Below are 24,913 nucleotides of genomic sequence, written 5' to 3' on the forward strand. Positions count from 1 at the left end.
AAGGGTCTGGGGACCTCTACAGTGAGTGGATCGCACTTTGAGAACCAGCGGTACAGCGGGTTCCAGGGTCCAGTCTCCTACCAAGACGGTTCAGTCCTTTAGTGTGTGCAGGTGAGAGTGATGCCTGGTGGGAAGGATGTGATGTGATCCACCTTAAGGACATTGCTGCAGAGTCCTTTGGTAATTGTTTTGGGAAGTTAGGTTTCCCTTGTGACCTGTGAATCTGTTGAGGTGCCTTGAATGGTGGTTGCTGTAGAATTTCCTAGGTTTTCTGGTAGATGTTTGGCATTTTGGTCTGATGTGGGAGTGTCATATATCAATCTGTTGATTTCATTGGTTAAGTAATAAACACACTGCTTGGCCTCATAGCTTAGAACATAGGTGGGTGGAGTAAACAGAATAGGATGCCGGGAGGAAGAGGAAGTGAGCTTAGACTCGACGGCTCTGCTTTCTGGAGCAGAGATGCCAGGCTCCGCTTCTCCCAGGCAGCTCCGACCCAGGATGGACGTAGGCTAGAATCTTCCCGGTAAGCGCACCTTGGGGTGCTTACACACATTATTAGAAATGGGCTAATCCAGGTGCGAGAATTAGCCTAGAAGAGGCTAGATAGAAATGAGCCAAGCAGTCTTTAAATGAATACAGTTTGTGTGTTGTTATTTCGGGCATAAGCTAGCAGGCGGCCGGGGTGCTGGGGACGCAGCCCCGCTGCTCGTATTTCAACATTGGTCACATGTGCTGGTTGCTGAAGAGAAGGGATTGAAGACTTTCTTAATAAGTCATGGATGAGGCGAGAGGCTGCACATGTGTCTCCTTGGGAATGGTGACCCATGTTCTTATCACTCTCTGCAGCTATGCCCTGATCAGCTTTGGAGCAGATTTATGATATCTAGTCATGTCCATGAGGCCAGAAAACTACAACATTAGCTCTCCTTATTCCAGCCCAGAGTACCACTGGCCCCTGAGTTGTTTCTGGAAATGCTTAGAGATCCTGGTGTCTGTACCAAGGAAAAGCCCCAAGGTGTACTTTGTCTCTCTGCAGCAGTCCGCATCCATTGCCTCGATGGTTAGTAGCAGAGGTTCCATTTCTTCAGCAAATCACCAGTCCAACTGTTGTATTCCTCCCTTTCAAATAAACAGATGTCGAGTGCTAAGGAGGTATAGGTGGCTATGCTGGGGTCTTCATGGACGTCAGAGGTGAGGGAAGAATGGCTTTGGCTATTCCTGATCTGTCACGGGGAGAGACACGGAGTGCGAGTGGCCTGCTGATTGCCATGATTCTGTGGCATCCCTGCTGTACATTAGGGCTGTACCCTGTTCCATCCATGGTTGTAAAAGGGAAGGGCTACCGCACCTCCTCCCTCACCCCACACCTGGGCACCAAATGTTATCATAGTGCGTGTGCCACATAGCACCTACCGTGATAAGCAAACCCCAATAACTATAGCTAAACACGAGGATGTTAGCTTCTTAAAAACTTGGCCACCGCATCCTAATCCTCATTAAAAATGCCAAGCTGGGTTGTGGACAACGTGTGTTACTGGTGAGGGTGTGAGGGACAGAGAAGTAGAGTAGCTTCCACAGATGACAGCTGTAGGTGAGAACACAAGTAGAAACTCAGGCGTTAGGTTTCTTGCCACCGAGGGTGCCCTGGGGTCTGTGCAGGAAGGCCACTGATGAATGGCATCTTCCTGAATAGGTTAAGGGGAGGAATTGGTCCTCCAGGCCTCAGGGGACCCGACAGAAGAGGAGGCAGAAAGAGTGTAAGAGCCAAAGGGCCTGGAGGACACCAAGGAATCAAGGCCTTCTCAACACAGTGCACACATGAACTCATGGAGACTCAGGCAGCTTACACAGGGCCTGCACGGGTCTACACCAGATGGGGTCCTAGAGCTGAAAGGAGAAGTGGACACAGACCCTCATCTCCTAATCCTAGCCTTGAGGAATATTATTTGTCTGCAAGGGAATCTCACTCTTAAAGGTAGGCCCCATTCATGTGCAGTAGTAGAAGGCCAACTCAAAACAAACTCAATGGCATCTTTGCAAACTCTTTGTTTCATGTTAAGTCAGAGCATTTTATTTTCCTCTTTCTTTCTCCTCTCTCTCTCTCTCTCTCTCTCTCTCTCTCTCTCTCTCTCTCTCTTTCTCTCTCTCTCTTTCTCTCTCTGTCTCTCCTCCCCCTTACCTTACAGGTCCTTTCCGTATATATTATTTTGTGTTTTGTGGGATTTCTGTGTGTATTACTGCGTGTATCTCTGCATCTGTGTGCTTTTACTGTGCTTCTTCTTTGGCTCTCATTGGGTGTTTTGTCCTATTCCAATTTGTTTGTTTTGTTTTTATCCTTTTATTTTATTTTGTTATTATTCCCTAGTGTCTGTGTTTTATAAGGAGAGACAGAAAGAATTTGAGTCCAGGCGGGAGGGAAGGTAGGGAGGAACAGGAAGGAGTAGGGCAAGGGAGAACTGTAACCAGAATATAGTGTATGAAAAAAAAAGCATTTCAATAAAAAAAGGAAGGAGTTGGGGTGGGAGCAGATCTTGTGGGGAGGAACCATCACAAGGAATAAAGTATTTCTCCCTAACTGAGGACGCTCTGTCTCTTCCTTACCCTTCCAGGACTCTTTCCACAAGCGCTCTCTGAGACGGTCCTCATCCTTGAACAGGAAGCTCCATGCCCCAGAGGAAAGCCAGCAGCCGTCTGAGGCTCTTGTCCACACTCCAGCCTGTCCAGGGCCACAGGAGGTCCCCACTTTGAGCAGTGACTCCATCTCCAGGAGCCCCCTGGGCCAGCTGAATGAGCTGCCTGTGGAGAAGCCAAATGCCACTTCCAGCAGCCAAGAGCTGTCCCAGAGAAACAGGCCCAGGCCCAGAAGTGTTTCAGAGGATGGCCCGTTGGGATACAGCCACACAGAAACCAGCACAACACCTTCGAAGCTGTACTTGCCTGATGGGAATTCCAGGATGACCCAGGAGCAGCTGAAAAGAGCATTCAAGCGACAGGGCAGCCAGCCCCCATCTCTCAGGTGAGCATCAGAGCCAAGGTCGGGGCTTTCCAAAACCAAACACCATCTGGTACACATGGTCCAGCGTCTCGTGGCTTTCACGGGCTCTCTTGGTCTCTTGTGCTCTCACTGCTAGCCTGTGAGGGAGGCGGGGCCAGGGGTCGTGATCAACCAGGAAGAAAATGAAGCCAGAGGTCATGCCTTCTGGTGTTCTGCGGAGGCCTTCTCTGCCCTTCCCATCACCCAAGCTGTCGATGACTTTAGTTGAGGTTCACCAGCTCCTCTGGAGAGGCACACCTGGCTGGTGTGGCTAAGCGTTCCCTGCATTCAATGATGAACCAGCCCCCAGAGCTTCTTGTGGGTGATACTTTTATTTCTTTGGCCTTGTTTTTAACTCCATTCTTTTATAATGAGCCACAGGGGATTTCTGAGGTAATTGATTTTTTGAATATTCAGCTAGTCCTGCCTGCACCTGGAATGAAATCTTTATTTCAGACTTGAGTGCATAGATTCATGAAGGAGACTGGCTGGGGGGTTTCCTGTTGCCACTCCCTTATTGGGTGCTGGCTTTCTTCTCTTCCCTTGAAGAGTGAGCATAAGACTGATGCTTTGTCTTCTTCAATACGTGGTAGAATTTAGTGGGAAGGACTTCTAAAGGGTATTAAACTGTATACTCATCAAAATACTTTTAATTAGAAACTTTTATTCTTTGTTGGTTTGGCAAAGTTATATTTTTCGAAGACGTTGACAATTTTAGCTGTATTTAGAATATTGGTATAAATCACACAGTTAAAATATGCTTTTTTTTTTTACTTTCAAGATCCACAGTGATGTCTCTGCTTCATTCTTGAAATTGTCAGTTAGTAGTGGTTAACATGTCAGCGGTCTGTCATTACCGTCTTGCACACTTGAGTGTGTGTACATTCACACCGCATTAGTCTTGCTTATCATATTGTCTAGGAACCCCTTTGGCTTTATGTTTGGGTTTTTTTTCCATTAATTTGGGCCCTTTTTAATGATCTCGTTAGTTCTACTTTCTCTTGGTTTGTGACTGTGTTCTAGTTTACTGTTGTGGATCCTTAATGTTTGATTCTCAACTTTCCCCTTGCCTGGTGTCTTTGCACATGACCTTCTGTGGCCGTAGGTGTTCTTCCTGGCTGGCGGCGAGTCGGGCCACACTTGGAAGGTTTCATTGCACTTGTGAGGGAAACCTGTCTTTTAAAAACCTCTGCTGCTCCCCCCACTTTCAGCTCCTTCTTTGACTTCTGGCAGTTTGGATGCAACACCCCAGTGTGGTTTTCACTGCTGATTCTTTTTTGGTAGATTAACCTTTCTGAAATTGAGGATGGATCTTTTTTTAAATCAGTTTTGAAAAATCATCCTCTATTGACTCTTTAAATACTGGTTTTGTTTCACCATTTTTCTTTCTTTCCTTCCTTCCTTCCTTCCTTCCTTCCTTCCTTCCTTCCTTCCTTCCTTCCTTTCTTTCTTTCTTTCTTTCTTTCTTTCTTTTTTGGTCTGGGACTCTGCTTACACATATAGTCTTTTCACCGTGTTTATGTGGTGTGGCTTTTTAACATTCTTCATTTTTTTCAGTCGTTCTCCCTCTGTACTTCCATCTGGAGATTGTTTCCTTTTTGCAGTGAGGTCTCACTGTCCAGGCTAGTTTCAGACTCCTGGCCCCCAGGATGCTGGGGCTGTGGGAACACACACCAGCTCGGTCCCCATCTGCCCAGGGTGCTGAGGCTGTGGGAACACACACCAGCTCAGGCCCCCATTTGCCCAGGGTGTTGGGGCTGGGGGAACACACACCAGCGGTGCCCCTATCTGCCCAGGGAGCTGGACCTGGGGGAACACACACCAGCGGTGCCCCTATCTGCCCAGGGAGCTGGACCTGGGGGAACACACACCAGCTCTGCCTCCATCTGTCCAGGGTCCTCGGGCTGTGGGAACACACACCAGCTCAGCCCCCATCTGGGTATTTTTTCTTCATCTATTTTTTGGTTCATGTTTCTTCTGTTTTGTCATGCTGTTAAAGTTATTAAATAACTTCTTAATTTCTGTTGTTTATCTTTACATTTTAGAATTTTTATTCACTTAAAAAACAGGTTTCAGCCAGTCCCTTTAAGATTCTCCTTAAATTCAAGTATAGGATTTTGATCATGGTTCTACAGTCCCCATCCCCTGATTCCTGTGGGTCTACTGCTGCTGTCCAGTTTTCCATTGAACTTTAGTTCTGTTTTGTGTTCTATTTCCATGCAGTTCTGGTAATTTTGACTAGACTCTAGTCATTGGGCATGAAGAATAGCTACACTGGTCCTGACAGAGAGAGAATGCCTTAGTGCAGGTATGGAGGTCAGAGAGAAACTTTTGGGAGTCCATTGTCTCCTCCTCCACGTGGGTCCAGGGGGTGAATTCAGGGGGTCAGTCAGTCTTGATAGGAAGCTGTTTCACCTGCTGAGCCATCAGCTCATCTTATTCAAAGGAGGATTTAGCTTCTTTCAGTGGATGGTAGTCTCTTGTTGCTCCTAGACTTTGCAAAATACCTCCTCTAATTCTGTTATTGTTTGCAAATTTTGTTTATCATGCCTCTCTTGAGTAACGATTTTTAATCTTGTGTAATCAATCTTGTTTGGTATACACCTTTCATTTTCAACTCTTACTAAATTCTTTCTTGATTTTATGTTTCAATATTCTGGTGCTTTTTTCTGTTTATATATGGTCTTCACTTTCTTTTATGTGTTTACTTGTCTGTTCTTGCTGGGGTGAAAAAGCCCCCCCTTCCCCTTGGCTTTAGAAAGAGAGAAGCTTTCTCTGAGCTGTCTACTCTGTAATCTGATCTTCCACAGTGACCTGTGATGTTGCCTGTGCTCCTTGCTGAGGTCTTGTTCTGGCAGGGCTCTCTAGGATCTCCCACTGACGTATTTCCTCCCTCCCACTGCCCTTCCGTTCTTCTCTCTCCCTTCTTTCCTCCATCCTTCTGTCTGTCCATCACTCCCTCTTACCTGTCTGCTGCCTTCCTTCTACCTTGAAGCCACACTTCTGGCTACTGTGACCCTGTATTTCTCACTCTGTGTCTTGCTAGGGCCAGTCCTTCTCCTCCATCGCTGTACTCAGTTCTTCATTCTTCCCACAGGGGTTGTTTCTATAGTACAGCATGTCCACCCCCTCCTGTGGAGCGGACAGCTTGGCCCCTTCTGTAAAGGCTGTGCTCCCCATCATCTGACGCTGTCCCTCTCTTGTTAGTCACATGTTTGTGCTTTCCTCTTTCGCGGTGTTTATCGGTACCAGAGATTCCTGGGTTTCCTTACTTGTCTGTTGTCCGGATCCTCCACTGCAGGTTATTTTCTCAAAGACAGGGACCTCTATGTTCCCTGCCTTTCAGACAGTCCCTGGTGTGCAGATACTCCATGAATGGTTGCCTAATGGAACCATCACTGCTGCCGGCAGCACGGTGCAGAACTCAGTAATTCTTTGATGTGCACCCATGCTGTGTGAAGCACTGGTGTGTCCTAGTCGTCAGGTCTGTGCAGGGTAAGCAAGCCCCATTGCACAGAGGAGGAAACATACTCAGAGGCATCAATTTGTCCACAATGTGAACGAGTGTGTCGTGTCTGTCCCCAGGATGAATCCTGTCCACAGCCTTTGGGTGGCACTCACTGTCTCCTAGCACCTTTGCTGCTGCCGACCGTCAGAGTCCTCTTCAGGCCGAGCCAGTCAGCTTACCTCTAGTTTAATGCAGCGTCTTTGATTATCCTCCATTGCCACAGAAACTCTGTACCAGAGAAGGGAAGCATATCAAAGCTCGTGGTGTGGTGGTGTGGGAGAGTGGCTCTGGTGTGTGAAGTGGGGGGCCTGGGGTCCTTGGTTCTCACTTGGTTTTCATTCTGCCCTCACCCACTGTCCCTGACTTGCTCACACCCCCTCTGGGCTTTAGTGCCTCTACCGTTAACTTGTCTGGCTTACACACATTGCTGGCCAGAGAGCCTCACTGCCAGAGCTCTTCCGCCCCTTGTGGGAAGCAGCAGGCATTCGCTGGGTACCTGCTGCTTACACTTAAAGCACTTAGGCCCCTTTGGAGGTATGGTTCTGGGTTGGCACACCAGCTGTGTCCTTCATAACATCTGCCACCATGATCAGTTATTCAACCTTGGGAGATGGTGTCAACTTCATCTTCTAGGAGGAGGAGGTGGGTTAAAGTGTTTGCACAGACCCCTGTCCTCCAGTATCAGGCAAGGTGTAACCAGGGGTATTAATGTGTATTTAACAGTGCTGACTTCTGTCAGTCAACCAACATTACATCTCTGTGTATGTGTTTCTACCCCTCTTCCTCCTCCTGCTCCTCTTCCTCTTCTGCCTCCTCTCTTCCCTTCATTTTTGGACACCATATTAAATGCACCCCATTTTCTCACTTGTTCTTCATAATAATCCGTTGAGGCACATATTTTTGAAGTTTTAATGGGGGAGGTTTCTATTAGATAATTACCCCCCCCAAACAAATTAATAAAACAAAGGCAGTGGCATCAAGAGCTGGTGCCATCTCTGTGACTGCTGAAGTGGGGAGAGGTCAGGAGGTCTTAAGTGCTGGCGAGCCTTCTCTAGCTCATGGGAGGTTGGGGTCTGTGTCTTTGTTGGTCACCTGGTGTGGAGGCCACCCTTGGAAGAACTGCTCACTCCTAGAAGGAAAGGGTTTGGCCCTAGTATGTCCCTTTATTTCTATGAAGTTTAGCCATTAGACAAGTCCCACCTCCTCATCCCCTAAGGAGGCATGAAGGAAAGCAGAAGGCCTCTGAGCAGGGGAGCAGTGAGCTTTCTCCACACCAGGTAGCTGTCTAGACTCACACAAACCATTGGTTAGGAGCAGGGGCATGGATGGTCTGAGGGTGTAGGCAAGTGTGGGCCTGCATCCATTTCCTACTATAAGCTTAAGAATTGCCAAAATCCTGGGGGTAATGTAACAGTACAGCATCTGACCACACAGAGGTCAGGAATCTGAGCTGAGTCTCCCTAATGCTGAGCTGGGGGCAGGACTGGTTGCCTTCTGGGGGCTAAGGGAAAAGTCTCCTTACCCTTTACAGATTCAAATGACTGCTGGTGGTCCCTGGCTGCTGGTCCCTTCCCCCAGTCAAAGCTGACCGCACTTGCTCAGTCTGCTGTCGTTGCTATGCTTTCTCCTCTGTTGCTGTCTTATAGGCAGGATCTGTGATGACATGGGGCCCTCCTCGAAAGCCAGGCTGCTCACCTCACCGGAGGTCATGTGACCAGCAGTCATCCACACCTTTCATTTGCTCTTGCTGCATAGTCTGACATTAGTGCAGCAGGCCTGGGGTTAGCGTGGGAGCATTTTTAGAGGACGAGGCTGTTACTTGCAGCATTTCAGAATTCTGTTTGGTCTCACTACAGTTTTTAAAGATTGTCCTCTGTCCTCAGTCTGTCTGTCTGTCTGTACCTTCCAGGAGTTTGTATTTTTCTGTGTTGACCTTTTTCTCTTTCTCTTTCTCTCTCTTTCTCTCTTTCTCTCTCTCTCTCTCTCTCTCTCTCTCTCTCTCTCTCTCTCTCTCTCTCTCTCTTTCTTTCTTTTGAGACAGGGTTNTCTCTCTCTCTCTCTCTCTCTCTCTCTCTCTCTCTCTCTCTCTCTCTCTCTCTCTTTCTTTCTTTTGAGACAGGGTTTCTCTGTAGCTTTTGAGTCTGTCCTGGAACTAGCTGTTGTAGGCCAGGCTGGCCTCGAACACACAGAGATCTGCCTGCCTCTGCCTCCTGATTTCTGGGGTTAAAGGACTGTGCCACCATTGCCCAACTGACCTTTTTCTTTAAAAAGAAAATTGGCACCTTGTATGAACAGGGAAACAGGAAACCACACAGCTATAGCCATTTATGCCCAGGGACCATGGCAGGTTCCTGAGCTTGGGGAGAGGGTGTTACTGTCACCAACATGAGTGGATTTTCCTTAGAGAAAAGTGGGTGTGTTCTTTGGATACAATCTGAAGTATTAAGGTCTCCATGGAAGAGGAGTTTAATTGATTTGAACTTTTCTGTGAAGGTTTAAAGTGGGTATTTAAAAAGGCAGAGCGTAGTAGATTAACCGATGTCCCTTTAGAAACATTTAACTTCTCGGTGTCACAGACAGTCAGAGTCAGAAGGTCCTTAGACACTAAGACCATCATGTGGGGGTGGGAAAGTGAATGGAGGGCCTGCCCAGGTGCATGTAGGGGGCCCTTGACTCTTGGGGCATCTCCACATTGTAGTTAATACTTCACATGCGCTGTGAGTGTGTGGTTACCCTCCTCGCCAAGCACAGCTGCCATGATCCAGGAATATTGTCCCTTCTGTCCTGTTCTCTGTGAGCTCTCTCCCTGGCTTTTAGGTAGACTTAATTTCATATCCTCACTTTCTGAGAAAAAAGAAACAGGGAAGAGGGTTAGGGAAAGGGTACAACCAGAAGAAGCCCGGGGACACCTGGCCTGAGGGAATTCAAGAAGGACCACGCAAACCTCTGGGAGCAGATAGGAGGAGAACAGCCCTACAGAGCGGGCAGCATTGAAGGCCAGTGTGGACAGGAGAGGGGAGGAAGCAGAAGCCAGGACTTGCTTGTATGGCTGTGGAGGTCACTGAAGATTCTGTTTTCTTTAGGACATACTCAGCCCTGCAGGCTGGACTGAGGGGTGCTGTAGTCTGGGCTGTTTTGATGGGCCTCCTGAAGCTGATTGCTGACTTGAGAAGAGACTCAAGATTGTTGGCGTGGAAGGCAAGGGGCCAGTTAGGAGGTATTTGCCGTAGAAGAGAGTGAGCAGTCGGTGGCTTTGTTCAGTCCGGTTGGTGAAGGTGAAGGTGGGAAGCCATGGGAGTGTGGTGGATTTCCCCACGGATTAGATATGCCATGTTAGAGAAGTGGGGGTGGGACCCCTAAGCTTCAGCTCCAGGGAGGGATTGCCTTTTCTGAAACAAGGAAGACGAACTGAAACGAGCTTAAGTTGGGACATCATCCACCATCTAAATGCCCAGGTCAGCATGTGTCCTTCCAGGTGGCTTCCTGAGGGTCAGAGATCGGTCATTAACTTGTGCCATGAGTTGTCCTGTGGCTCTTACTTCAGATGCTGTTGCTGTTGTGACAGGGTGAGGTGGGGAGTAACCATGGCAGGGGACAGACTCAGCAAGGGTATCGGGTCTTAGTCTGATCCCATAGAGAGATGTGGAGCATAAACTCTGCCACAGTTGGTCCTACTTAACAAGAAGCAAGGGACGAGCTTTTGGAATTTGTGTCAGTCATGACTATAGCCTCCACATCTTAGGGTGGACTGGGCAGTGTGCAGCCTCCTTGGTGAATGTGAGGAAGAAAGATTCTCCCAAAGAAGATCTGTGAGCACTTGGAGGTTGGCGGGGTCCGTGTATGGAATAGGTGTAGAGAAATTTGGCTTCATAGAAAGCAACCACTCTAGCCAAGGAGTGACTGGGAGTTCGGTCCCCAGACCTGGAACAGGCTGGCCTGTTTTGTTCTGCTGGAGGCCTTTGCAGGGTTGAAACAGCTCCTTCAGACACCTCAGCTCCCTGCCCTGCCTTTGTCCAGGCCAGTGGTTGGTCCAGGACACTTGGTTCCTCTGACTTTGGTAGATCTTTCAGGCTCTACAGAATGGACACTAGGTGGCAGCATAGCCCTGCCCATCTTTGGGACTTCTGGTTATCCACTTGTGTCTAGTTAGCAGTACTCTCTCTCCCTCACCACTATTCTCTCAATTCCAAGACCCCCTCCCCAGTCCCTCGTAGGCGCCCCCAGATTGGGAACAGAGGCTGCAGACCCACAGATCTTGTCCGCATCCTGAGATGGAGGGACTTCTGCCAGCTGAGGCTTGGCCGACTCTTAGGGGAGGATGTGGCCTTTGTGGTTTATCGATTGTTGCCCTCACCCAAGCATCCCGAGTCTGACAACAAGCGTACCACATGGGATGAGGAGTGGGTTGGATTTCCTTCTGGATTTGTCTCTGCATTGTCTGGACTCTGTGTAAGACCCTGGGGACTCAAACTTGGCTGCTCTTTGAGACCTATACAGCACCCAGATGCCCTTCTGGCCCTCCCACTGAACCAGGTGAACTGTTGGAGCTCAGCTTCTCTCCAAATTCTGCTCTGGAGATCTGTCTTCTGTGCCCACTCCCCACCACCCCCGCTTCCCAGGTCTCTTTCCAGGCCACGCCTGACCTTGTGTATATGCTAATCCTAGCCCACCACTATTTCTTTGTTCTTCCAAGGCTGCCCTCTCCACAGTAGGCACTGGCAGCGAATGCACACCACAGGCCCCACTCTTGCTCCAGGAAGGGGATGGCATCTCTGAAGCCCCCAGGTACATGCCAGGGCTCCCATGTCATTGATCCTGTGCATCCTTCAGGGCAAAGAGGCTTTCCACGATGCAGATTTCTTTTAAGACCAAGAAAGTGTGCTAAAAGTCAATTTCCATGTGTCTCCTCTTATTGCCTAACTTGGGACATTACTGGGGTCCTGAGTCCTCCTCTAAGGTTGCCAGCTCTGTTGTGGTCTTGAGTCCTGATGTGCAGAGCAGGAAGACGTCCCCCGTGGATGAAGTGGCTGTTCTTGGATTGAAGGAGGGTTTGAGCTCAGAGAGAATCTGAAGATGCTTGTGGGAGAGCAGGGCTGGTTTTTCAGGCTCTCTTTCCTCTGTGCTTTTCTGATTCTGAGACTCCAGTCTGTTGATCTCCCAGCTAGCTTCCCACAGGTCTCCAGCTACCAGAACCCCAGAAGAGGTCCACGTAGAGACAGGGCTAAGCCTGCCTTCCTACCCATGGAACCAGGGTAAGGGTGAAGCAAATGAAGCATCTAACATGCAGAACTTGAGGAGGCTGTTACTCTCGAGGCTGTTGGATGACAACAAGGTTGGCACTGGGAAGGTATGACCCTTGGAATTTGGTACTTTAGTTTTCTTGCTTCTCTAACCACCAGTGGCCTGGCTAAAAGAATCTGGATACTTCTCTTTGGCTCTCTCAGTGTTAGAGCAACCTGTACTGTATATTGAACAATAATTTGATAGTTCATCTTCACTTTGACATCCCTGGGGACTAGAATGGGGCCTTATTTTGTAATCTTTCCCCTTTTCTATTGTCGAGCATGGCAACAATAAACGTTGAGCACTCGGGAGGCAGAGGCAGGCGGATCTCTGAGTTCAAGGCCAGCCTGGGCTACAAGAGCTAGTTCCAGGACAGGCTCCAAAGCTACAGAGAAACCTTGACTAAAAAAACAAAAACAAAACAAGACAAAACCAAAAAAACAGAGAGGGAGAGAACCTCTGATAGAATTGAAGCAATTCAAACTTCCTGTAGTTTTCTTATTGATGTTCATTAATTCATGCATATATTTCTTCTCATGCATTCATTTTTACCAATTAACCATCCAGGTAACTAATAAATACAATCTAAACAACCCAGACAACTAACTAGCCCAACCAACCAACCCAACTAACCTGACTAACCAACCAGACCAAACTACCAGGCCAGTCAGACCGACCAACCCAACTGAGTTCCTTCTGTTCGTCACCTCCTTCGGGACGCCTTTTTGATTACTTTCCTGCCGCTGGGCTCGGGCCCACCTCTTCGCAGCTCTCACGCACACACCACACTAGGAAGAGTTGGTAGACTGTCTTGTTCCTCCTGTTGCCTGAGCATGGGAGCGAAGGGTCTGGAACCTTACCTCCTCTGTACTTTTCAGAACTGTTCCAATAAGAAACAGGGAAGGTTAGTTGTTGGCTTTGCTGGGAGATGCGCTCTCTCTCTCTCTCTCTCTCTCTCTCTCTCTCTCTCTCTCTCTTTCTCTCTCTGTATGTGTGTGAGTGTATGGTGTATCTGTGTGTGTAGTGTGAGGTCTTCCCCTCAGAGCAGAGTGGGGCATCCCATACAGGATCTCTCTCAGGGCCGAGGGATGGTGGTGGTTGAAGTACCGTAGGATCTTAGAGATGGTTTCATGCATCAGGGCTGGGCTGTCTTGAAGACTGAGTGGGCTCAGTGAAGGGTCTCTTGTAGTGCCCGGAACATATTCATCATTTTTCATTGTCCTCCAAACCTAAGTTTTTGGGGGAATAAGTTGGCTGGACTGCCTGGAAACTCAGTCCTAACTCTAACAGCAGCTGTCCTGGTCCTCCTTAGCTCTCCTCCCTAGGCCTGCATCCAGTTCTGCTGTCTGTCAGCAGTTCTGACCTATAGTGGGTCACAGAGAAAAATGGAAGCCCATGTGTTTATAGCCCCTCTAAGACTGGGATTTAAACAAAAGACCAACCTCCATATTCTTCCTCTGAGTCTTTCTGAGGGAGGATGCTCAGGGGCTGGGGTGGAGAGAGCTCGAGTCAATCCCATTCCATCCTTTCCTCCTGACTCCCTGGCTGACTTCCCCGAATAGCAGCCGGGTGACAGAATTCCGCTGGGCCACCCTCTGGGGAAGACACTCCCACCTTTAAGAGATGGCCTTTGAAGCTGGGTTCATCAAACCAAAGTGACAGCTGCCAGGACAGCTTCCTGAACAGTCAGATTCCATGTGTGCACCTCATTCCAGAAAAGTCTACTTTGTTTTCTCTGTTCATTCCACAAGAAGTTACTAAAGCCACGGGATTTCTTTCATTTCCTGTTGAAGACAGTCTCGGAGCCATGGGTCCCTTAGAAGCAGAGCCTTTTCCTGACAGAGTAAACAATTTTTGATCTCAATCTAAATACGTGGTAGTTAGTTTTGTTCATTTTGGCAAAGTTTTTTTAGAGTACCTCTTGCTGTTCTAGTGGTTTGGGGAGAGTGTGCTGAAGAGGGTTCCTGCCTCTGAAGGCTGAGATACCATACACAGATGTTCCATAGGGCTGAGGGTGTTCCAAGAACAGCCAAAGGCTGTGCAGAAAGCCTGGGTTGTGTCAGGGATAATGAAGCTGAGACATTACTGGGTACTCATTTATCTAACAGGCCCTATTAATTGTAAGAGATGTAGATGAAGTCCCTTATTTATTACAACACTGGGAGGGCTATTGAATCCATTTTACAGGTGGGAGACCGAGTGCAGAATGGCCGAGCAGTGTGGCTCTACGTGGGCAGCCTGTACAGGCCTCTGCCGTAGTTAGGGTTACTGTTGCTGTGTTGAAACACCATGACTAAAACCTGGGGAGGAAAGTTTTATTTGGCATATCCTTCCATCACTAAAGGAAGTCAGGACCGTAGCTCACTGGATGCAGGGGCTGATGCAGAGGCCACAGAGAGGGTGCTGCTTACTGGCTTGCTCCCTCTGGCTTCCTCAACCTGCTTTCTCACAGAACTCAGGACCTCCTGTCCAGAGGTGGCACCACCCACAATGGCTGGGCCCCTCCCCATCAATCACTAATTAAGAAAATGCCCCACAGGCTGACCTACAGCCTAATCTCATGGAGGCATTTTCTCAGTTACGCTCTCTCCTCTCCAATGACTCTAGCTTGTGTCAAGTTGACTTAAAACTAGCCAACATGGCTTCCTTCCTCACTGTCTCCGTGCCAGGCTAAGCAAGAAGGCTTTCTGAGGAGCTGGCACTGCAAGGGTTTCCTGAGAGTGGGCGATTCCATGCTGAGGGGATGGTATCAACAGAAGAAAGGGGCAGTGGTTTTAGCTGGGACACAGGGTGTGTGGGACCAGGAGGAGAGGGGACTGGTAGACTGCCTAGATGACTTTAAAGCTGGACCGCCTTTTCTAGGAGACACAGAAATAAATCCCAAGTAGTTTGGGTGCTCTGGTGATATCGTAAATCAATTATTGTTAGTTATATAGATATATGGAGTACAGTGTGGTAATTTGACACATGTATATTGTGAAATGACTAAGTCAAGATAGCATTTCTGGCCAGGCAGTGGTGGCGCATGCCTTTAATCTCAGCACTCAGGAAGCAGAGGCAGGCAGATCTTTGAGTTCATGGCCAGCCTGGTGTATAGAGTGAGTTCTAGAATAGCCAGGGCTACACAGAGACTGTCCTAAACCCTCCTGCCCCAAAAGATACTATTTTTGTATCCTTAAACTTTAAACACCTTTGGATTAGTGCATAATAATTGTGCATATTGCTGGGTACAGTATGATATCTTGATGCATACATGTACTGAGTAAATACATGTACTGACCAAATAGGCATTTCTACCTCTTCATCCTTTATGTGTGGAGACTTGGATCGATTACCAGGTAGAGCCATGCTAAAGGAAGCCTAGTCCAGTGTAGTCCTGAACAAAGTGGCAGAGGGGCAAGGAGCTGAGTTCCAGAGAGAAGAAACCTGAGGGTGTGGGATGCAAGGAAGGCTGTGAGCCTGGAGGTTGGGGGCTGTGAGGATGCAGGACCGTATGGACCAGAAAGAAGATGGGTGTTTCTGGACACTTACAGGGGAGCTTTTGTTCCCATATTTCAAGTCAAGCAGAATACAGATCCTGTGCAAAGTCTGCCAAGAGGCTTGGGGAGAGAGGATCATTAGATCATTAGGGTGGTGCTGGCTTAGCTCTGGCTGGCGAAGTGCTTGCAAGGTGGACATTGCCAAGAGTGACTGATGAATGCATCAAGGCCAGAATCTTGCAGCAGGAGACCCACATGCTTGGCATGGGGCAAGAGAAAGGAGTGGTCAGCATAGAAGGGAGACTGGGGAGTCTGTTTCAGTCCCGGTGAGGCAGAGATGGTCTCCAGGAGGCAGTGACTGGTGGCTTGGGGAGGGTGGTACGATGCCCATCTAGTGGCAGATTTGAATGGCAGGACTCATCGGTGGCTCTGGGGAGAGTGCTCTGGGTAGCAGGCTGGGGTAGAAGGTGGATTACATGACACTGAGGAACAAGATGGGTAAGGACACCCAGAGAACCAAGAGTCCCACCAGAGGAACTTCAGCAGTAAGAGAAGCCTAGGGTGTGGGTGGCGGTTGGGGCTTGTGGGTAATTAAGGGATGGAAGAGTGTTTGCAAGTCGGGTAAGACGGGAACATGCTTGCAAACCAAGGCCTGGGTTCAGCTGCAGAGAGCAGAAATACATCATCCATAGAGCCTGGAAGAGTCTGCGTGTCTGCTAGGGTTGGGTCTGCCAGGGGGAGAGTTCCTACAATTCATTTTCTGCCATGTTCCATGATGATAATTGATTTCCGTCATGATGGCCCCAGCGGGCATTGCAAGTCTCCAAAGTGCCTTTTAAGTCCCTACTGAAAGGGCTGATTCTATTCAGCAGAGCCTGTGAGCCACTGGCTTTCAATCTAGCCGAGCTTTGGAACATCCAGTTGTGGTGGACTGCCACTTGGGAAGCCGCATTTGATACTGTTGCAGGATCTTGAAGCCCAGCTCAGCATCTTAGGGACTCCCAGCATAGCAAGGCAAGAGAGGCTTTGTATTTAGAGTTGAACAGATTTGAGTACAGGTCAGCTCTGCCACATACTAACAGGGTGACCTTAGGCAGTCTTCTCTCTTCTTTGTAGAGGAGTTTATTCCTCTAAAGTGGGATAATACTTACCTTTGTAGGATTGTCTTGTTATTATAAAGAAATAAAGTAATGTACATAAAGCATACATTCCATAACAGTTACTTTAATAACAATCTTCCCATTCCTTTGGTTAGGTAAAACACTTTGTTGTTTTTAAAAACATTATTTATTTATTTCTATTTTATGTGTGTGAGGATTTTGCCTGCATGTTTGTTTGTGCACTACTACATGAGTGCCCGGTATATCCGAAGTTCAGAGAGGGTGCTGGATCCCTTGAACCGGGAGTTTCAGACTGTTGTGAGTTGCCATGGAGGTACTGGGAAGCGACTGTGGTCCTCTACAGCTGATCTCAGCTGCATCATTTCAACCCCTGCTGATTGTTTTTAGATGGGCATGTTCCTGAACAGATGGGAATTTTCTGAGTGGGATAACAAGGTTAGCATCATACTATACAAGACTGTGATGGCTAATGAGAGATGTTCAAGTCCCAGTGAGGACTGTGGTCAAGGGCGGTGATATCCTATATTCCTGGGTGTCTCTATTCTCGGCATGTCTCTCCTGATGGCTTAGGTTACTAGTTCCTCTGGTGCATTTGTGGATGGATGGTATGCTAAAATTCCTTCCCAAGGGTTGTCATGAGCAATGTCTGTGCCTCCTCCTAAGATCCCAATGAGAGGTGGAGGCATGATTCCTCCAAAGTTCACTTCTGGAAACCTAAGAGTTTATTGGGCTTTCTTATAGGGCATAGGGTTGCTTCTGGGGTGTGGGTGCTCTTCTCCCCAAAAAGCTGCATCTGGGAAGTCTTTACCCAACAGGGATGAGGGGTTATCTCTACATGCAAAGATGGAACCCCGACTCTGGTCTTCAAAGCCTGTGTGTACCCTAGCCCTGCCCCCAGGACTCCTACTTACAAACGTGGGAGGGAGCACTGGGTACCCCACCCCATGAAGGAGAGTAAGCAGTCAACAAGCCCACATGGGGTGATCTTTTGTAAGAGGGCACAGATGACTCCCCAAGATGTGGCTGCTTGGTTGATGACAGTCACTCATGACAGTGGACTTGCTTGGTGGTGAAGGTTTTCCCCCCTCTGCCGTGAAGGTCAAGGGGGAAGAGGTCTCTCCACTTGACAGTTCTGGAGGCTGGTATGGGTGTGACTGTTCACTTCTCTCCTGGACTATGGACTGGCACAGTAGCTGCCAACCAACACGACTGTGATTCTCCATCTCCATCTCCCTTCTGTTGCTTAGGCAAGTGCGAAGACTCTGGGAATAGGAGAATTCTTATAAGTGACAATATGGCTCCCTGTTGACCCAGGGTCACTTTGTTTAGATTCTTTCTCTCCATGTAACATTTCTTTGGGGTGAAAAGAGAGAAGGCCACTAAGAACCCCAGGAGCATCACCTAATGGGAGCCAGGCCCAGCCCTCTGCCCCTACAAGAGATCTAGAGACAAGTTCATTATTTTGCACCCACTTCCAGGAAGCAGCGTAGAAGCTGTTGTATGAAGGTCATGTGATAGCTGTCCCCAGGCCAGCCCTAAATCTGCCAAGGAAATCTACTCACATCATAGACTAGCCCAAAGTCATCCCTGTGTCCTACCCAAACTTCCCAACAAGTCTCAAATCACTTTCCATCCTAGATGTGACCAATTAGCCAACCTTAGAAGCTCCAGGAACAAATTAAATGAAGAAAAGTTGAACATATCCTATTTTAGATCCAAACAAAAGCATGGCTTGCTCATTTACTGTTCGGCGAAGACATTACAACTGCTTTATTATTCTTCTTTTTGAAGAAACGACTCCAAAGGGAACGGGCCCTAAATGTGGGAATTTGGGAGCACTTAGGCAATGATCCTGGCTTTGAAATGTCGTCATATAAATGAGTCACCTAGAAATCTCAGGATGAGTGTTGCTGTTTTAGGAGAGGCAGGCTGAAGTACTCAGCTGTGGTGTGGCATGACATCGCAACTTACTTCCAAATGGTTCAGCAAAACAACTCCCTCGCCCCCTCCAAGAAAGAGAATGTGTGTATCTACATGCACGTATTGAAAGAAACCATGGCAAGTGTGACTTGACATCATAAGTGAGGGTGCACTAGTGTGTTTGTATTCTCTCACTTGCACGTCTGTGTGTTTTGCTTTGTTCTGTTTTCAGTGAAGGCAAATTTAAAGCACATGGAACAGGTAGGGAAAAGTGGGTGGCAAATGAGATGTACTTCTTACTACTGAGAAAAGACCGAGGTCAGAGTGTGTGTCATTAAATGTTGAAATCTGGGTGAAGTGATGGCGTAAAATGGGCTCACCAAGAAACTGAGGGCACATGCTGACGTGACTGACGATTGGGATGTGTATAGCAACCCCTGTGCCACACGGGGATGACTCCTGGGAGCCGTGTCTATCGCAGAACTGGCAGCTTGCACCAGTTGCCCAGACAGCAGCCCGCCTCAGTGTTGTCCCTTTGGTCACTGGGAAGCTGGCTTCTGCCCCTCCGTCACTTCACATCACCCCCGTTCATCCTGCAAGGCCCAGAACCTGTTTCTGACCCCCTGGCTCTTTGCTTGGAACCCTGACCCTTTGATTAGACATACCTCATGGAGTTCAACATGACATTTCCACCAGCAGACTGTTTGGCGTGGTTCTAGCTGCTTCAAAAAGATTCATATTTATTCTGGAAACAGCTCCAGATACCATTGGTCAAAGCTCTTCCTGCCGACTGAGTTACTGGGGCTGTTTCTTGCCTACAGGATTTGGGGACTGTAGTTTAGTCTGTGTCTCTGGACAGCGGCCTGCTGTGGGAGGTATGATGGCATGAGGATGAAGCCAGGGGAGCAAGGGCTTGGGATTTGGGAGATACATGTCTGTCTCATTAGATTCAGATCCTTAGAATCCAGTAAAGCAAGGGCTTCATTCTGCTATGACAGAAGTTTGTAACTTTTGCTTAGTGTGTGTGTGTGTGTGTGTGTGTGTGTGTGTTTGAGACAGGCTCTCACTATATAGCTCTGGCTGTTCTGGAACTCACCATATGTAAACCAGGCTGGCCTTGAACTCATAGATATCTGCCTGCCTCTGCCTCTCAAGTGCAGAATTCAAAGTGTGTACCACCCCACCCCCCAGCTTTGGCAGAAGTTTCACTGTTAAGGTGAAAAGAGATTATGTTCCTTACATCCCTGCCCTCTTATAAGCTCCCACGAAATACTGTACCGCTAAGGTCCAGAAGTTAAATGTGCCCTGTGCTGAAAATCTCAAATCCCCATCTTCTGGCTTCTTAGGGCAGTTTGTGCTCTGCAGCTTTGGGACTCAGAGAAAGCGTCAGCACTGATGCCCACTCCCCAGACCAACCATGGATACCTGGATTCTCAGCCACGCCCCAATTTCTCAGCGAATACCTCACCTGTCAGCCTTCCCACACATGAACTGTTCAACAGCGGGGGGCCAGGGGGGAGCCCTCTCCTTAGAGACTGGGGGAGCAGAGAGGGAGGGGAGCCTTAATTTGGACTCAGGAATATTCACACCTCATTTCTAGTGGAAATTGCTGCCAGGAGAGGCACAGGAGGCAGCTTCTCTGGCTCAGGGACGCATCTAATTTTAGTCCAGGGTGAGCTGGTTCTAAGTCGGGGCTGGCTTACTCATGAAATTCCACAGCTCTCTGGTTTATGTGTGTTAAGTAGTATACTGCCCAGTCTTACAAGGTTAATAAACTTGAGGCAATGTCATCCTTCTCCTTCTTCTAAGAAATATCCAGAAAACAGTCTGTCCTCTGTGCTGTAAGAGTAGGTCAAAATTTCCTGGAGAAACTTTTCCCATACTGGGCAATGTGGGATGGAAGGGAGAGGAACTAAATGAGCTGGTTTTGGTGTATCTGTTCTCCATCCAAACTGAGGCTTCCCGGGGCCTGTGTGCCTGAAGAGACCTCTGGTCATCCACCTGCTACAACGGGTCATGGGCTCCAGGGATTGAAGGATTAGTAGAAAAATTAATTAAAAAGATACCGGAGTCAGGTCTTGTGGGGAAGGTTTGTAATTCCAGCTACTTGAGAGTCATGTTCACAGTCCAAGATCAGTAAGAACAATATAGTGAGACCCTGTCTCAAAAAAGGGGGTAAGGATGGGGGCGCAGCGGGCTTGAGGGTATAGCCCTATGACAGAACTTTTGCCTAGCATGACTGAGGTTACAGTTTCAATCCTCACTACCATGAACAAATCCTAGACCCAGGTCAGTTTCAGAAAGAGGTTCAGAATTTATGGGCCTGAGACTTGCCCATGTCTGTCTGGGTGGCCCCTAAAGTTCTTTCTTATTATTTTTTCCTGATTGTTAAGCCCAGCTTTATACATGCTGGGCATTCTCTATCACTGAACTTAATAAATGCTTTTATTCATGCTGGGTAGGTTCTTGACCACTGAGCTTCCCTGTGGCCCTTGGAAATTTCATGGATGTGTTTGTGTGTACACGTGTGCTCGTGTGCGTGGAAGTCAGGGGCCAACATAAGACGCCTACCTTATTTTCTCTCGACCTTATTTCTTGAGGCATGGTCTCTCATTGGATCTAGAGTTTGCCAGTTTGGCTAGATGACTGGCCAGCAAGCCCCCAGAATCTTCTGTCTACTTCTTTAGCTCTGGGATTGCAGGTGTGGGCTCTATGCTGAGCCTTTCCTTTGGCTCCTGGGGATTGAACTCATGTCTTCATTGTTGTATGAAAAGCTCTTTACCAATGGAGAAACCTCCTTGTCCCCCTAATAAATACATCTGAATAGATAATAAATACATCCGAATAAATAAAAATACTTTAAAAATTTATTCAGATGTATTCGTTCTGCTGCTTTGGCACACCTTGACCTTGTGACCTTGACCTTGTGATCTTCCTACTTCAGCCTACTGAGTGCTGAGATTACAAGCTTTGATCATTAGGCCTAGCTGGGTGGACTTTAAGAGAAGGAAAAGAAATAATCTTATTTTTGTGAATTTTCTAAAAATAACAAATGGCATGTATACATCTTGAAGACCCTATGTGAAGGAGGACTCCTGGAGATGTGTGAACTTAATGATAAAATAGACCATTTGGGTCATTATAATTTTTGGATGAAATTAATACCCTTCCATACTGTTGAGATAAACGGTCATCTTGAGGTGAAGGGTCCACCTATCAAGCGGCAAGGCTCTGTGAAACACTTTACTGTAGGGTTTCCCCTTTCCTCTGTGTCACTACGGACCTAGGAGTTGGGGGACAAGTTTGTGGGGGACAGCTGGAGTCTGAGCCCCAGTGTCCTCATTTGTAAAAACAAGGCTGAGAGTCCCTGTGTTTTGCACAGGACTTAGGAGAATTAAACTTGAGAATTGCTCTGAGGGGGCCTGGGAAAGCGGACAGTGGCTATCCTAAGGGCAAAGCTGACATGTAGAACACACACTGTCACAGGAAGGGAGACCCAGGTCAGGGGAAAGATCCGAAGGCCACTTGGCAAAACAAGTTTCGTTTAACAAGAATGCCTTTGCGTTCTCATTTGTCTCCATCTGAATGGCTGTTCACACCTGTCCCTCACAGGACTTTAATGAGTGTGGCTAGCAGAGAATGTTTTGTGTGTTCAAAATGAAAGTATGTCAACCTAGAAGTTGTTTTACACTGTTTTTGGCATACTTAACCAAACAGAACTAACTTGATTGAATGATTGATGGGCCCTGGGGAAAGTAGGCCTTTCTCTTTGGCATGGCTCCCTTCCCTGGATGTGTTCACTGGTCTTTATTGCATCAGTAAGGGTAGGACTGCTGCCCCAAAGTAGCTTCTATTCACAGCTAGGCAAACGTCTTCACACAGCTTCCTAGCCACTGTGGAAATCCCAGCCACTTATGCAATGCCTTCCAGGCAGCCTGTCTGAACCTTTTATCACTCAGAGGAGGACCACAGACACCCTGTAGCAGGGTCAAGGTTATGGAGACAATCCTTTCTATCCCAGACTCTCCTGCCATCCTTGGGAGCCAGGCCTGGGAAGCTTTGCCCCTGGTAGAGCCATTTCTGTTGGGTCTTCATGCCACTGGGAGGGGATGGACTAGGAGTCAGGGAGTCCTAGTCACAGCTAACCTCAATGGGTGTGTTGGCTGGCGGTGTAGGCTGGGATCTGCTCACCTCTGGAATACCTCCGATCCTGTATGGGTCAGGATCCTCAAGCTTCTTTAGCAATCTTGGGCACATCCAGCTTTTTACCGCGAGTGGGCTTGCTTGAACCTGGTAGCCCATAGTAGTGGGCAGAGGGGCGGTGGCAAGACCATGGTGAAAGTGGATCATGGACAGGCATCATTATGTCTTGTGAACTGTCTGTCTCAGTCAGAAAATTGGTTGCTTTGATTAACTTGGCCATGGTCCAGAGATGCAATCCATAGTGACTACTTCCCCCCAAGAAGATGCTAATTCTTCTCTACACATTTTTTTTTTGAGACAGTCTCTCTCTCTATGTTGCTCTGGCTGTCCTGGAACTTGGTACATAGACGAGGCTGGCCTTGACCTCACAGAGCTCTGCCTGGCTCTGTCCCAGGTGCTGGGATTGAAGGTGTGAACTATCACACCAGTCTCTTCCCACAGTTTATTCAATTCCTGCCTCTTGACATCAGTTACCTAGTAGAGTTGAACTCAGCCTAGAAACTTCAGCCCTATACAAGGGCAAGCAGAATGAGAACCACAAAGTCTTGCTCAGTAGTGTCCCCAGAAGGAAGGGCAACCTGCCCTAATGTGGCTTAAGTAGTAAGAAGATGCAAGCAAGGCCTCCAGCTTCCAGCACGGGATAGTTGGAAATGAATGGACCAGAATGTCTACATTATTGTGTAGATTATGTGCCTGGTCTTGCCTGCTCCTAGGATCTTGGGAAAAACACTTCCCTCCCTCCCACCCCACTCCATTCTTCTAAGTCAGTGGCTCTCAGTCTGTCAAATGACCCTTCTACAGGGGTCACCTGTCAGATATCCTACGTATCAGACATTTACATAACGATTCATAATGGTAGCAAAATCACAGTTATGAAGCAGCAATGAAAAAGCTCTATGGTTAGGGGTAACCACAATATGAGGAACTGTATTGAAGGGTCACAGCATTAGGAAGGTTAAGAACCACTGCAGGTTAGACTAGGTCTGGAATGGTTTCTAGCTTTCCAGACAATGAGGCACATCTAGGTGAACTCTGGGAGCTCCAGCGCTCCCACAGGGAACATCCGTTCAATACTAACTGTGTAGAAGCCATGAGCCAAAGTGGAAGAATAGGATTACAATCTGAGCGAAGGTCATTGCTCGTCCAGTTTTGTTTTGCAAACTGTGTGCCCTTGAAGGAACCCTCTGAACGTGAGACTAGGGTAAATTTCTTTGTTCCTGGAATGTTCCAGCTTGACTCATGGAATAGATATACAGGAAGGAGAAATGTTGGACGTGATCTTGGATCTTGCCCGGCCTCTGCATACTTCTTGTCAAGGGCGTGTGCCCGAGCATTTCAGGAGGGACACATACGGAAAGAGAGTTAAGCTGAGAAATTATCACCCCCAAGAACAATGGTTCAGGAGGCCGGGGTACAACGTGTGTTCCCTCTAGCCAGATACTGGGCCGATGGATTTTCCAGGAGGATGCAGGGCCTTTGGTGCCCCACCCCCAATCTGTCATCACCGGGTGATGCCTATCTTTGTCCGACCTTCGTCATCATGGACCCGGATGAGAGAGACCTGGGTCTGCAGCCCAATTCCCAATTAGGGATTTTCACCAGTTGCAGGAAGATCATTTATTTGGGTTGAATTGTTAAGGCAGATTGTTTTCACAGTGTTCCAAGCAGAGAGCTTTCTTACAGGAAATAATCAGACCAGCCAATTATAGTCAGGTTTTCCATATCCTCAAGAGGAAAGGAAAAAGATGGTGAGAGAAAAGAGAAAGGATTGAAGAAGAAGAAAAAAGGTTTTCTCTCTATTCTGAAGGCTGATGTTTGGGGAACTGGCAAGCTGAGTGTGAAGTCGAGACTTGTTTAGGTCGCTGTGCTAACATTGTATGGTTGGGGCACACAATGACTTCTTGATCACCTGAAGTCCTTCCCGAGACCTCATGTTCTCGGTGACTTAATTTTAAAAACGTCTGGTGATCTGGTGGTGGAGGGAGGCACAGGAAGCCCCTCCATAGGCTCGGACACCTCACATCCATCACACTGGTCACCAGAGGTGAGCGGCTCATAACTTCCTCCCTCTTCCTGCCCGAGCTTGGGAGGAACTCCAACAGGTGGCTTCTCAGCATCCCTTGCGTCTAACCTCAGCACGGCACCTCCACTTTCCCACAGGGACCTCGGCTGGGACTACATAGGAAGCCAGAGAAATGGGGACAGCAAGGTGAAAAGAGAAAGAAACTCTTCTATGGAGCACTCGGAAGTTTTCAGAAAGCCCTTCCTCTCAGCCGGCCCAAGGATGGGACACACAAAGACTGGCTGCTTCTCCTCAAGGCAGTCTTTTAAGTGCAAGGTTTCTGCTGGAAATGCAAAAAAA

At 48.0% G+C, this 24,913-nt stretch overlaps 1 protein-coding gene across 4 annotated transcripts in view; it reads left to right on the forward strand.

Moving 5' to 3' along the window:
• Nucleotides 1-24,913, forward strand: part of Mindy4 (MINDY lysine 48 deubiquitinase 4) — a 110,408-nt gene that overhangs the window by 15,059 nt on the left and 70,436 nt on the right. For all 4 annotated transcript variants that reach the window (XR_007594172.1, XM_050155433.1, XM_050155431.1 and 1 more), the window contains exon 5: nt 2,613-3,019. Coding sequence is in view for 3 of the 4 variants with exons in the window: in XM_050155433.1 (XP_050011390.1) it covers nt 2,613-3,019 (407 nt within the window). In the remaining variant the exon portion in view is untranslated. The remainder of the gene's footprint in view (nt 1-2,612; nt 3,020-24,913) is intronic.

Source organism: Alexandromys fortis, unplaced genomic scaffold (genome assembly GCF_014885135.2).
Source record: "Alexandromys fortis isolate MF-2015 unplaced genomic scaffold, M_Fortis_MF-2015_v1.1 scaffold_93, whole genome shotgun sequence".
In the NCBI taxonomy this organism is placed as follows: domain Eukaryota; kingdom Metazoa; phylum Chordata; class Mammalia; order Rodentia; family Cricetidae; genus Alexandromys; species Alexandromys fortis.